The sequence below is a fragment of the Trachemys scripta genome, chromosome 7, assembly GCF_013100865.1.
Source record: "Trachemys scripta elegans isolate TJP31775 chromosome 7, CAS_Tse_1.0, whole genome shotgun sequence".
Taxonomy (NCBI): Eukaryota; Metazoa; Chordata; order Testudines; family Emydidae; genus Trachemys; species Trachemys scripta.
In genome coordinates, this window is record NC_048304.1 from 116,686,164 (window position 1) to 116,699,283 (window position 13,120).

The following is a 13,120-nucleotide window of genomic DNA, read 5'->3' on the forward strand; positions in this document are numbered from 1 at the left end:
GAGCCATTACAAACATTGAATCTATCTCCCCTTGTAAGTATGCTCACACTTCTTATCAAACTGTCTGTACTGGGCTATCTTGATTATCACTTCAAAAGTTTTTTTTTTCTCTTAATTAATTGGCCTCTCAGAGTTGGTAAGACAACTCCCACCTGTTAATGGTCTCTGTATGTGTGTATATATATATCCTCAATATATGTTCCATTCTATATGCATCCGAAGAAGTGGGCTGTAGTCCACGAAAGCTTATGCTCTAATAAATTTGTTAGTCTCTAAGGTGCCACAAGTACTCCTGTTCTTCTTTTTGCGGATACAGACTAACATGGCTGCTACTCTGAAACCTGTTGGAAATGGGCCATCCTGATTATCACTACAAAAGTTTTTTTTTTCTCCTGCTGATAATAACCCACCTTAATTGATGACTCTCATTATAGTTGGTATGGCAACACACATTTTTTCATGTCCTCTGTTTGTGTATATATCTTACTACTGTATTTTCCACTGCATGCATCCGATGAAGTGGGTTTTAGCCCATGAAAGCTTATGCTCAAATAAATGTGTTAGTCTCTAAGGTGCCACAAGGACTCCTTGTTGTTTTTGCGGATACAGACTAACACGGCTGCCCCTCTGAACTTTAATATGGGCTGCTATTTGCCCTGTGCCCCAGACACATAACGTGCTGCCTAAGTGCTTAGTTTTCCTTGCTACAGGTTGAAACCATCGGAGATGCCTACATGGTTGCCAGTGGCCTTCCCATCCGCAATGGAATGAAGCACGTTGAGGAAATTGCTACAATGTCTTTGCACTTCCTCAGTGCAATGATCCCTTTCAAGATAGAGCACATGCCCGAAGAGAAGCTGAAGCTGCGGATTGGCATTAACACAGGTAAGTAGCGTGAGTCTCACCTGCTTCCGATACTGAGATTTGTTCTCGGTCCATATAAATTGAGCCACAAATACATAATTCACATGTTTGCATCAATTCGTAATTCACCTCAGGATGAATCAAGCATCAGGTTAAGATGAGACCGGAGAGCATTTTTTAAGGGGGCTTATCCTCCAGTCCTAATTCAGCCAAAATTCCCCTCAACCTTAATTTGGAGTTTTGCCTGAGAAAAGAACTGGTGGACAAATGTTTGTTTTAACCTTGGGTATGGGGTTCATCCTTAATTCATTGTAGTACATATTGAGCAGTTACAGCATAAGACAGGGAGTTAGGAATTATGGATTCTCTTCATACCTCAGCCATGACTTGCTGTCTGACGTTGACTACTTACATAACTGCTCTGTACCTCAGTTTCCCCATCAGGAGGCTGGCAATATTAACATTCAGTGTCCTTACAGATTGCTGGGGAGATTAATTAGTTCCTATTTTTAAGTGCTCTGAGATCCGTGGTTGAAAGGTTCTATCGAGGTGTAGAACATTAATATAAGACATTCAGAAGCACTAACAGTGAGTGCTCTGTCCTGTGTTTGTAAATCACCGTGTAAATGTACAGTGCTATGCAAACATTTTACAATGATTATAGTAACGTTGGGCTTCTGCTTTAGTACTCATCTAAAGAATGACACCTCCATTCTTAATTGGTGCTTTCCATTTCCTATCCAAGCAATGCTGGCACAGCTTGGAGTCTATGCTGACAGAGGAGTTTGTGGGGAAACTCAATGCAGCATATACCAGCAAGATCATTTAGACATACATTTCAGTGGTAGGACTCTTCCTGAAAAGATAATGCATGTATCCAAGGTCATCTCACAAATACTGACCTAGAACTATAACATTACCTACCATTGGAGCTGTAATTTCTACAGCTGGGCAAAATTTTTCAGATGAATAGTTTATTTGCTGAAAAATGCAGTTTCAGACAACATGAAACTTATTCAAAAATTTGACACAAATTTGCCGAATAGTTTCATTTGCAAAAATGGAAGAGAAGGCCACGTCCCCTATAACTTTTTGGCCCAGTGTATGTAGGGCTGGGATGTTGGAGGCCTAGGTTCTCAAATTGACAGAGGTCAGGAAGAAATCCCCCTTATGGGCAGGTTATTACACAACTGCCTGCTGCTATAGAACGTTTTGAGACTTACTCTGAAGCATCTGGTCCTGTTGAAGTCAGGATGTTGTTGTAGATTGACCACTTGTCTCCTTTAGTATGACAGGAAAGCATAATCCCAACTATACATATAAAATGATGGGGTCTAAATTAGCTGTTACCACTCAAGAAAGAGATCTTGGAGTCATTGTGGATAGTTCTCTGAAAACATCCACTCAATGTGCAGCGGCAGTCAAAAAAGCGAACAGAATGCTGGGAATGATTAAGAAAGAGATAGATAATAAGAGAGAAAATATCATGTTGCCTCTATATAAATCCACGGTGTGCCCACATCTTGAATACTGCATGCAGATGTGGTTGCCGCATCTCAAAAAAGATATATTGGAATTAGAAAAGGTTCAGAAAAGGGCAACAAAAATTATTAGGGGTATGGAACGGCTTCCGTATGAGGAGAGATTAGTAAAACTGGGACTTTTCAGCTTGGAAAAAAGATCGCTAAGGGGAGATATGATTGAGGTCTATAAAATCATGACTGGTGTACAGAAAGTAGATAAGGAAATGTTGTTTACTCCTTCTCATAACACAAGAACTAGGGGTCACCAAATTAAATTAATAGGCATCAGGTTTAAAACAAATAAAAGGAAGTATTTCTTTATACAACACACAGTCAACCTGTGGAACTCCTTGCCAGAGGATGTTGTGAAGGCCAAGACCATAACAGGGTTCAAAAAAGAGCTAGATAAATTCATGGAGGATAGGTCCATCAATGGCTATTAGCCAGGATGGGCAGGAATGGTGTCCTTAGCCTCTGTTTGCTAGAAGCTGGGAATGGGAGACAGGGGATGGATCACTTGATGATTACCTGTTCTGTTCATTCCCTCTGGGGCACCTGGCACTAGCCACTGACAGAAGGCAGGATACTGGGCTAGATGGACCTTTGGTCTGACCCAGCAGGGCCATTCTTATGACAATTTCTATGTTCCTTTCTCAGGATGTTTCAGTGACAACTGCAAATGTTGGGGAAATAATTGCCTAAATATTTTGATCTTCATACATGTCTCTGTACTAATGACACAACAGAGCATTTCTATGGTGTTTTAATAATCCCTAGCTCTTTTTCCTCCATTGATCATAAAGAGCCTTACAAAAGAGGTCAGTATTATTATCCCCATTTTACAGATGCGTAGTGAGATTGTGATTTGTCCAAGGTTACCCAGCAGGCCCCTGGCAGAGCTAGAAATTGTACGCATATTAGTTTTTACAGCAACAGTCAGATTAGCTAGGGATTGTTGCCATGTTTGCAGTTGCGGAAACTGAGACAATAAGCCATGAGTTGCTCAAATCAAGAATGGAAGTTGGCATCAAAGCTGGGATTAGAATTTAGGAGTTGCACAGTCCCATGCTTGGGCTCCAGATAGGAGACTATGACACTCTTTCATTTAAACTGCTTCTCCAGTGCCTAGTTAGGAGTCCCAGTGCGGGGCAAAATTGCTTTGACACTTGCTGTCTTGATAGCTTCATGGTTTGTGCTTTGTTTTGTACTTTAGGACCTGTTGTTGCAGGAGTGGTGGGAATCACAATGCCACGGTACTGCCTGTTTGGAGACACTGTTAATACAGCCTCAAGGATGGAAAGTACCAGTTTGCGTAGGTACCATTTACGATGAGTTTGCAGTCATCCTGCATGGAATTTTTTTTAACCACAGAGGCAGTGTTACACTTAACCCGTTGTTAATTGACATTTTTTGTGTCAAACCTTTGCCATGCAATGCTCTGATAACCCAGTTTGATGAACCTGAGGGTTCTTACCTCTGAGATCATTGTTGTCGGATAATAACAACCAGTTCTTACATGGTGCTTTTCATCAGCAGATCTCAGAGCGCTTTACAAAGGAGGTCAGGATCATGCTCCTTATTTTACAGTGGGGGAAAGTGAGGGATGGAGGTGAAGTGACTTGCCCACGCTCACCCAACTGGCCTGTGCCAGAGCCAGGAATAGAACCCAGGTCTCCTGAGTCCCAGTTCATTGCTCTGTCCACTGCTATCCACAGTGACAATGTTTCATGTTTCACAACCAGCTGGGATGTTCAATCTTTGAAGAACTTAAAATGAACGTGGTGTTTTGTATGTTTGTTACTGCCCTCAGACACACATGACTGTGCATCATAGAGCCTATACTGCTACATCAGTGGTTCCCAAACTTTAACAACCCGCGAACCCCTTTCACTAAAATGTCAAGTCTTGTGAACCCCCTCTGAAAAATGAATATTTCCATGGATTTTCTCCCTTACCTCAGCGTAAGTTATAAAAACATTGATCTTGGACATATGAAATTTGTTTTTATGACATGCTTATTACACACTATTTATTAATTATTATTTATCATTACAGTATTTTTATTACATTATGAAAACAGCAACACTCTTCCAAGATCTCACTTCTGTACCTTGTATCACTTTTGATTAAGCCTGTTATAAGACAAGACTCCTATCAGAGGTGCCAGTAGAAAAAAGAGGTGCGGGGGCAAAGCCCCCATGCACCCCAGGGCCTGGGGGGGCACTGCCAGAAAAGTGGGGGGGTCCACGGGGGCCACTGGAAAAAAAGGGCAGGGACCCACAGGGAGGCACTCTGTCGTGGGGGCGGCACGTGACCCTCATTGCCCCCCTATAGGAGCCTCTGGCTCCTATGTTTCATCAAGGAGTATCAGATGTAAAACAGCATGAAGGTATCTAAGAAGCCAACTCAGAGTTCCTCCTACACAAGCATTCAGGTCTTGAGCAGTCCAGGCAAACAATGGACGTTACAACAAGCTTAAACTTGTTCTTCATAATAATTTAAAAACAACAGTAGCAGCCTATTTAATTTGAAAAGCAGCAAAAAATATACACCCCCCTTTCCATTTCGTAAAAGGAGTCTTGAAGTTTAAATCTCCTCGGCGTGATAGAGATGCTTGCTTTGATCTGCTTAGCTCTTGGAAGTCCCCAAAGTTCCAGACTGCTGGCCCGTGCTGCCCAGGGTCCCTATGGACAGTTCTGTCCGCCATTAGGGAATTTTTTCCCGAGAACCCCCGTAACATTTTGTGAACCTCCAGGGGTTCACGAACCCCTGTTTGGGAACCACTGTGCTACATGGAGAGGTCTTTGCTTGCTCATTTCTTTCCCGCTGATGCCATGAAGCTCTGAATGACCGTATTGTGCAGCGTAGTGACAACTGCAAGGACCTAGATAGCCATGGATGTTACAATACCAAATATGAAAAGAGAAAGTTTGAGGTTTATATAATAAATACCGTGCTTTTGCCCTGGAAACCGTTTCTGACAAGTGACTTCATTTTAAATGGAGTCAGACTAAAGCCTAAATTTTAATTACAAACCCTTCTGAACAGGAGGAAAGATTCGGGCCAAAAATGAAACACAACCTTTAGGAAGCTAAACATTAGGTTCTAAAGAGATTGATCCCGCCCCTTTAACGAGTTAATCCTCCCCAGCCAGCCAGTCATATACATTTACAAAATAAGTAAATAGATTTATTTTGCTGTAGCTCTCCGAATCCATGTCTCCACAACCACTGCTAATGCCTTGCAATCCATCGGCGGGTATGACTTGCAAGAAAGAGGGACCATAACAGTAAAGGTATGAACATTGAGAGTGCAGAATGGGAGCCTATCATGCCAAATAGGTAGATCTAATATATTCGACAGCATATGAAGGAATTTTCAAGGATGTACAATGTATGCAGAACATATGCTTTCCTGGATATGAGCTGATGTTAATGCATCAGTGTAAAAACAAAACAACAAACATGTAGAGGTGTTCAGTACTATGGTGTGACTTAAATCAGACACCATCATTTTGTATATGATAACCATCTGCCTAACATAGGACAGTGCTTTGCAAACTAGAATGAAGCAATCCAGAAAAACAGGACTCAGTGATGTGAAGTCTTTGTGCTTTCACAGCCCTTTCAGCATCTCACATTCTTAGATCCTGTGCATGGTTTCTACCTTGTCATGCTCTGTTGATATTACTATTCTTTATTGCTTATGTTGCTGGAGTGCCTTGAGGCCCCAGTAAGGGACCATGGCCTCATCATGCTAGCCACTGTACCAGGGTATAACCAAGAGATGCTTCCTGCTCCAAAGACCTTACAGTTAGAGCTTGCCAGAAGTTTTCCAATGGAACAGTTTCATTGGAAAATACCCATTTCTCAAACCTGAAATGTTTGACAAAAATGGTTTGAGTTCCAGGGTCCCTGGCTGGGGACAGGGACCCTGGGCTTCCAAGTGGACAACCCTAGGACCCAGCTGGTCAGGGAGTCTGGAAGGCCTGGGGTCTCCTGCCCCAAAGCAGTTCCTGTGGTGGGGTTGCCCCGCAGCTACAGACACTGGGAGTCCAGGCAGCTGCTGACTGAAATCAACATGCGTGTCAATTTCATGAGCACAGTAGGAATTTCAGTCAGTATCAGCCATGGTTTCAGGCAGGGCTGGTCTTAGAGGTGGGAAGTCAGGACGTCTGCCCTGAGCACTGACATTGTGGGGCACCGGATCATTGCACTTGGAGGTGCCAAATCCCTGGAGGCAGGGAGGGAGTTAGTTTGATTTTTGTTTTGGTTTTGGGTTTCTTTTTAATTGCACCTTTTGAGTATGGGAGACACCGAAAATGTCTTCCGTCCTGGGTGACAGCACATCTAGGGGTGGCCATGGTTCCAGGGAGCCCATTTCATTTTGAAAACGCCACATGACGATGTCTCCTTTCCCCAAGATTTCCAGTTTGGGGGAAACTTTGAACAATTTGGAACAAAACCAAATTCTGAAATACCAAATTATCCCACAATCCAGACATTCCTAGTTTTGGCCAACTCTACTTAAAATCAATGTGGGTCCCCCTCCCCCCCCCCCCCGCCCCTGATTTCTTTGTACAACTCCACTTTCACTTCTTTCTGTTATCAGGGAAAAGGAGAACAAAGAACGTTTTGGTTAAAAGGAAAAGCTGACCTTCACTTGGCTCTCCCAGAGTTCAGTGACAAATGGTGAGGCCGTTTGAAGGAAACTTTGCAGGTAAGACAGTGATAAGGTTTCTGTAGGGAAGGGTGTTAAATCCATATGCTGATAATGCAGTTATACAGTTCAAGGACTGGAGGAGTGATCTAACATGTGGGTCAATTGAAGCTACTTGCGTGGCATTGTCTCTTAGGAGGTATGTTTGTGCTGCAGCTGGGAGCGTACCTCCCAGTCCAGGTAGACAGGCATGCACTAGTTCTGCTTGAGCTAGCAAGCTAAGAATACCAGCACGTCATGGGCTAGACACCAGAGTACAAGCCCACCTGATCCCCTAGGTCCATACTTGGGTGGCTAGCTCGTGCTATACTGTCCACACATGCTAGTTTTAGCATGCTATCTTGAGCAAAGCAAGTGTTTGTCTGTCTGCTTGTGCTGGGAAACATGCAGTGTAGACGTATCCTTAATGAAATATAGGAGATTTGGGAGTCATTAATTTGACTCCTCGGGTAGTTTATATCAGCGTTGCTCCATTGACTGCAGTGGAATTACGCTGTTCAGGATCTGACCCTATTGTGTGTTATCCAAATATTCTCATTCCGGCATGACAGTCTGAGTTCAACAGAGGCACGGCGGTGTAATGGCGTCGTGGTTCATGAGGACTGTGAATAACAATTCCTGGGCTATGAGATGGGATTATCGCTTACAATAACATTTTCAAGCCACACTGTTTTGCTTGTTAAATCTGAAAACAGCCGGTTATTCCTTGCCCATTAACTCCTAGACTCACTTGAAACTCAATCCACCTGGGATCTATGCTGGCATAGAAGTGTAACCAAGTGTTTAGTGTGTATTAGTGTGGCCAATCCACACAGCATCTGAGTCTCTTAAAGCTCCCAATGATAAGCCAGTATTTAAACTCAAGATGTAAAGGTTTTGGAGCTCCCTTGCTCAATCCCTGGTCATGACCAAAATGGCAGTTGTCACAGATGCACATGAAGAAATCACCATTAAAGCCAATAGGAAGTTCTCCTTAAAAATCAATGGTAGGATATGACCTTTGGTACATAAGAAATAGAGGGAATTAAACTGGTCTTTGCACCACGTTATAGCATATTCACTGGGTAAATTTCAATTCTGTCATAAACTGATGACAGAAGTAAGGTCTATATGAGTAATACATTTGGCCCACAGTCTTTCCCCTATGAGGATTATTTGGCTTGTTGCATTAAAACCTTGGCAAATCCTATATCTACCCCCAGGAGATGCCCTTTCAAAGCAGATGCAGTTCTATATCTTCCTATTTATGTTCCCTTACTAGTTGATTAGAAGACAAGACAGAGAGTATGTTGCAATGCTATTCAGTGTAATCTTTAAGAGGTGAGCGAAACATCTTCACCACTTGTAAGTTGATGATGCATTAATATGCATAGCCCACCAAAAACATCCTGGAAACAGGAAGTATGTTATGCATTTCGAAAGCTTTATATAATTAGGAAGCAAAAAGATCAGGAAACATTTGCACCGCTGTGCTGTGGCACATCAAGAATTTGGAGATTGGCATTTTTTCCCCCCAAGATATTTTTGCCTTTTGGTTGAGAAGTAAAACCCAAAAGGCCAGATTTTCTGGTCTGCAAAAGCCTTTTTGTGCGGCACCTATGGCTGCAAGTGACCACAAAACTAGAGAATGCCAGTGGAGAATCCACCGTGTTCAGGATAATTCTCTACTGGTGTACACCAGCCTTCCCCTCCCATCCAGAGTAAGGGGAATGAGAGAATGTGGGTGAGATGGGGCGAGGAAGAGGCATAGCAAAGCAGAGCTCTGCTACACCCAATCCTCTTCTGGTGTAAGGCCCATTATACCAAGCACAGGCAGCCTGGAAATGAGGGAGCCATTGCAGCTGTTAATCTCCATGATGGCTGAGGACAGCTCAGGGAATGAAGAATTAGGACCACCCTAAATTCCTAGGCTAGGTGGCTATGCAGTGTTATGCCACATTCCAACCAAGGGCAGACTGAGGTGAAATAATTCTTACAACGTGTTAAGAGCCCAGTCCTGAAGTGGCCAAACCTTTCTTAACTTTAATGAGCAAAACTCCCACACCCGGACTGCAGAAGTGGAGCTACAGTTTTTGAATCCATTTGTAAAACATTTTGGGATCCTTCTGGAAGAAAATCACTGTCACAAGATGGGCTGGCCCTTTAAGGGATTTGGACTCAGTCCCACCTGTGCCTTGTCATCAGGACCCTGGTGATGAGTTTGGGCTTCAGCCAATGGTTGGGTCAGGTAACCAGGCATCATGTGATGGTAGCCCGTTGGCAGGGCTTCCTATAAGAGAGAGCCTTTTCCCTCAGAGAGAGGTAGATCAGGAGCTAGGACAGACCTGGGAGAAGGCTCTCCAGACAAACCCAGAGGGAACCTAGCAGAAGTGCCCTGCTCAAAGGGATGCGGGGAGCTGAGAGAGAGAGAGAGCTGAGGTCCAAACCTCTGATATAAGGGGATCTGGGGAGAGAGGCCTGCAGGGATTTGGGGAGAGAGACCAAGGAAAAGGGCTTCCCTCATCAGCGAGAGGAAAAGGCCTGGCTGAAACAACCTGCAGTTAGCAGCAGGAGCAGAAACCTCAAGAGATGTAACAGCTGTCAAAGGAAGAGGCTTGAGGAAACACTAGGCAGGAGGGGCTGGGTTTTTGGAAAGAAGCCCAGTGAGGGGCTTAAGAAACTGGAGCGGGGAGACAGGAGAAAGACTTGTTTTAGCTGCTATTATCCATGTTGCTTTTTTATAATTGTGGTGATGTCTTAATAAACCCAGACCCCAAGAAGGGGTATTATTAGCCTCACTGGGTGCAGTTTTTGAGAAACCCAAGAAGGGGAAACAGAGTCAGCAGCAGGGTTCCATGCTGGATCAGGCCTGACCGTTAGTCACCCATATAAAAGAAGTCCTCATCTCCTCTGCACTGAAAATTGAATGGTATTGTGCTACTTCTCCCCATGGTTCTTGACACTTTGGATGACCATCATCTTCTCGTTGCAGTAGGAGGAACTCATTGCTGGGGATGTTGAACACAATATAAACGGAGGCCATTTGACTGGAACATGGAAGGAATGGAAGACTAATATCGTAGTTCAAACATTGCACTGCTGAAGGCAGAGACCTTCAGAACTAGAGCTCAAGACAAATGTCTTCCTGCCCCACCCACCACAGCAGACCCCAGTCTTCTCTCGTCTTGGAAGGTGATCTCTCATAAAAGCGAAATAGATTGTTGTGAACAACATGGGCTAAAATCTCTCACCACCAGCCACATTCCAGAATGAACCCTCAGATACTAGTAACGTAAACACCAATTAAATGGGGAAATTAACAACCATGTGCAGTAGGGAGATGAGCAAAATGAAAGTTAAGTGCACTTTCACTTCTCTGCATTACAGGCCCCATTAAATAATGTTACAGGTCTTTCCCTTGTAGGTCAGAACACTCCTTGATTCCCTGGGAATAGCAGCTGGGTTGCCGTTGCAGCCTGTACACACTGTTCCAGACTGGTTGAGTTGCCCCCTTTGGGATAGGGACTGCCTTGGCTGAAACCTCCTAAGGATCTGTATGCCAAATCACTTCTGAATTTTGGGGAACGACAGATCCAAATTGGGATCAGGATCCAAACTTCGTAGCTTGTGTTATGACGACATGCAGCTGGTTGCGTGGGCTAACTCGGGAGCGGTGTAATATCAGCTGGGCGGAATGGCACTTAGACGCTTGGTTCCACAACTGGCAGGGACTGTGGGAATTCTGTGACGCACTCAGCTCCTGGGAACACATGGGTGTGAGACTCACCTTGGTACAAAATCATAGCTGCTGTATAGTCAGTAGCGGCATTAATGAACCTATCAAGGGAGCTCAGTTCAGACATCCTACACAAGAGTTGTGATACCAGACCTCTGATACAGGGATAGATAACCAACATAGACCAAAGAACCTCCCTTTGGTGAAGGTGCAGGGTAGACCCAGAGCCAATACTGTCTAACCTTCACATTTCATGACATGAGCACATTAATCCCTTCTGGCATGGACAGTTGGAAAGCTTTAGGCAGGAAAGCAGCTGGGGGGAGTTGCTGAAACCTAGTGTTAGGGACGCTGAGCAAATAAAGAAGGAAAAAAGCCATGTGAAACTTTTTTTTGAGTCAAGATGCTCTGTGAATCTCTAAAACATTCAACAGGATCTGCTGTGGCCTAGGAAATATCTCAAAGCAGGAACATCTCATTGAAATGTCTTCCAATGGGCAGTTTTAATGATATGAAGTGAGGAAATCCACCCACCTAATGTAAACCCAACCTAGCTAGAACAATTTGTCTGGAGAGTGTGCACTATAGGCTCAAAAGGGTAAATACAGTCTGATCTGATACTATTATGTCAGAGGTCATCATGGTGGATTCTGTTTGTCACTTATTTCAGCTAATAGGAATCCTTGCTTTAAGCTACTTATAAATTAAACTACCTATATTAGATGCCTTACACCTATTTAGGCAAATGGTTCCCAGAGTGAGAGAGAACCTGTGCAGAATTTGAGAATAGTGGACATACAGTATCATCTCTGAATACTCTAGCAAGGAATAAGGAGGACAATAAGTTTGAAACGTATTTTATTAGAATTACTTCAGGGCTTCCCCACCACATTAGCGTTAGCGGTGTTGCCTTTCATGTGCTGCCATAGTTCATGTAATAGGTTAACACTGAAATTGTATGTTAGCTTTTTTACAGTGGTTAAGTACTATATGTGCAATGTCAAATGAATTATTAATTATATAATTCTGGTAGCACCTAGAAGCCTCAACCAGGGCATGGGCCTCATTGTGGTAGTGCTGTGTATGATTACAAAGTTTTTTTTGTTTGTTTTTTTTAATGGAGATGTATCTAACTCATAGAACTGGAAGGGACCCTGAAAGGTCATTGAGTCCAGCCCCCTGCCTTCACTAGCAGGACCAAGTACTGATTTTGCCCCAGATCCCTAAGTGGCCCCTTCAAGGATTGAACTCACAACCCTGGGTTTAGCAGGCCAATGCTCAAACCACTGAGCTATCCCTCCCCAAACAGCCTAGAGTCAGATAAGGTGTATCAAACAGGTGCAGCTGGGAGGGAGTGGGAAGGAGGAATGGAGAAACCATAACAGGATATTATAGCATCAGTAGCAATGATCCCAGTAAATGAATCGGAGAGAAGGCAAGCATATTAAAATGGTAGTTTGAAAAGGATGCAGCTCTTACAGGAATTTAGCACGGTTCAAAGAGGGACAGCATTGTTACATAGCTAACAAAGAACAGACAGAATTAGGATAGTGAATGCAAACAAAGTGCATTGGAAAGGAGATAGAACCTGATGCCTCAGGCTTTAAACCAAACTTGATTAGGGATTAGGATAAAACTGGCATGTGAGGCAGATTACCCCATCTCTCTACCACAGGGCTTTTTGCACTTTTGTGTGAAGCATCTGGTGCTAGCCACTGCTGGAGAGAGGATACTGGACTAGGTGGATCTCAGGGCTGATCCACTCCGGTATTTATGTTCTTGTTTTAGTTATGTATTTTTGGTACTGTATGTATAGATATGTGTACTGCTGGCACTGGGATGAATGGGGGCAAATAAACACTGATTGTACCTACTGTATTCATTTTAGTCTCTTTTATCATAGATACATAAAAGTTTGGTGGAAAGACCTATCCATCCATCTCCTGGCCCACTGGAAGAATGTTCCTTTCTGGACATTTTCAAGTGTTTTGTTCAATCTGGTTTCAAATGTGTCAACCATTGGACCTTCCATCACTTCCCATCAGACACTATTCTACAGCCCAACACATCTCACTCCCGGGAAATGGTCATGTCTCCCTCTAGTGGGAGGTCCCAGAGGTGATAAATACCTGCCACCAACTGACAGCTAAGAATTGTTGCTACTATTATAATTTGTATTGTGATAGTATCTTGGGGCCCCAACGGAGATCAGGGCCCCATTGTACGAGGTGCTGTTTGAACACTGCAGCCAGGAGGCGCTTTTGTGGCAGCCGTAGAACAAACCGGGGGTAGATTTGCT

At 43.6% G+C, this 13,120-nt stretch overlaps 1 protein-coding gene across 3 annotated transcripts in view; it reads left to right on the forward strand.

The window, feature by feature from the left end:
• The window catches only part of LOC117880708 (guanylate cyclase 2G-like), a 50,597-nt gene extending 37,685 nt beyond the window's left edge, over positions 1–12,912 (forward strand). Inside the window, exons 18-23 of one of the 3 annotated variants that reach the window (XR_004646596.1) lie at positions 711–885; positions 3,601–3,699; positions 5,591–5,682; positions 6,999–7,106; positions 10,078–10,277; positions 12,725–12,912. Coding sequence is in view for 1 of the 3 variants with exons in the window: in XM_034777113.1 (XP_034633004.1) it covers positions 711–885; positions 3,601–3,699; positions 5,591–5,682; positions 6,999–7,082 (450 nt within the window). In the remaining 2 variants the exon portion in view is untranslated. Of the gene's footprint in view, positions 1–710; positions 886–3,600; positions 3,700–5,590; positions 5,683–6,998; positions 7,107–10,077; positions 12,679–12,724 lie in introns of those variants that run through there. The other 2 variants (XM_034777113.1, XR_004646597.1) reach the window with 2 other exon arrangements.
• Positions 12,913–13,120: the final 208 nt, after the last annotated feature.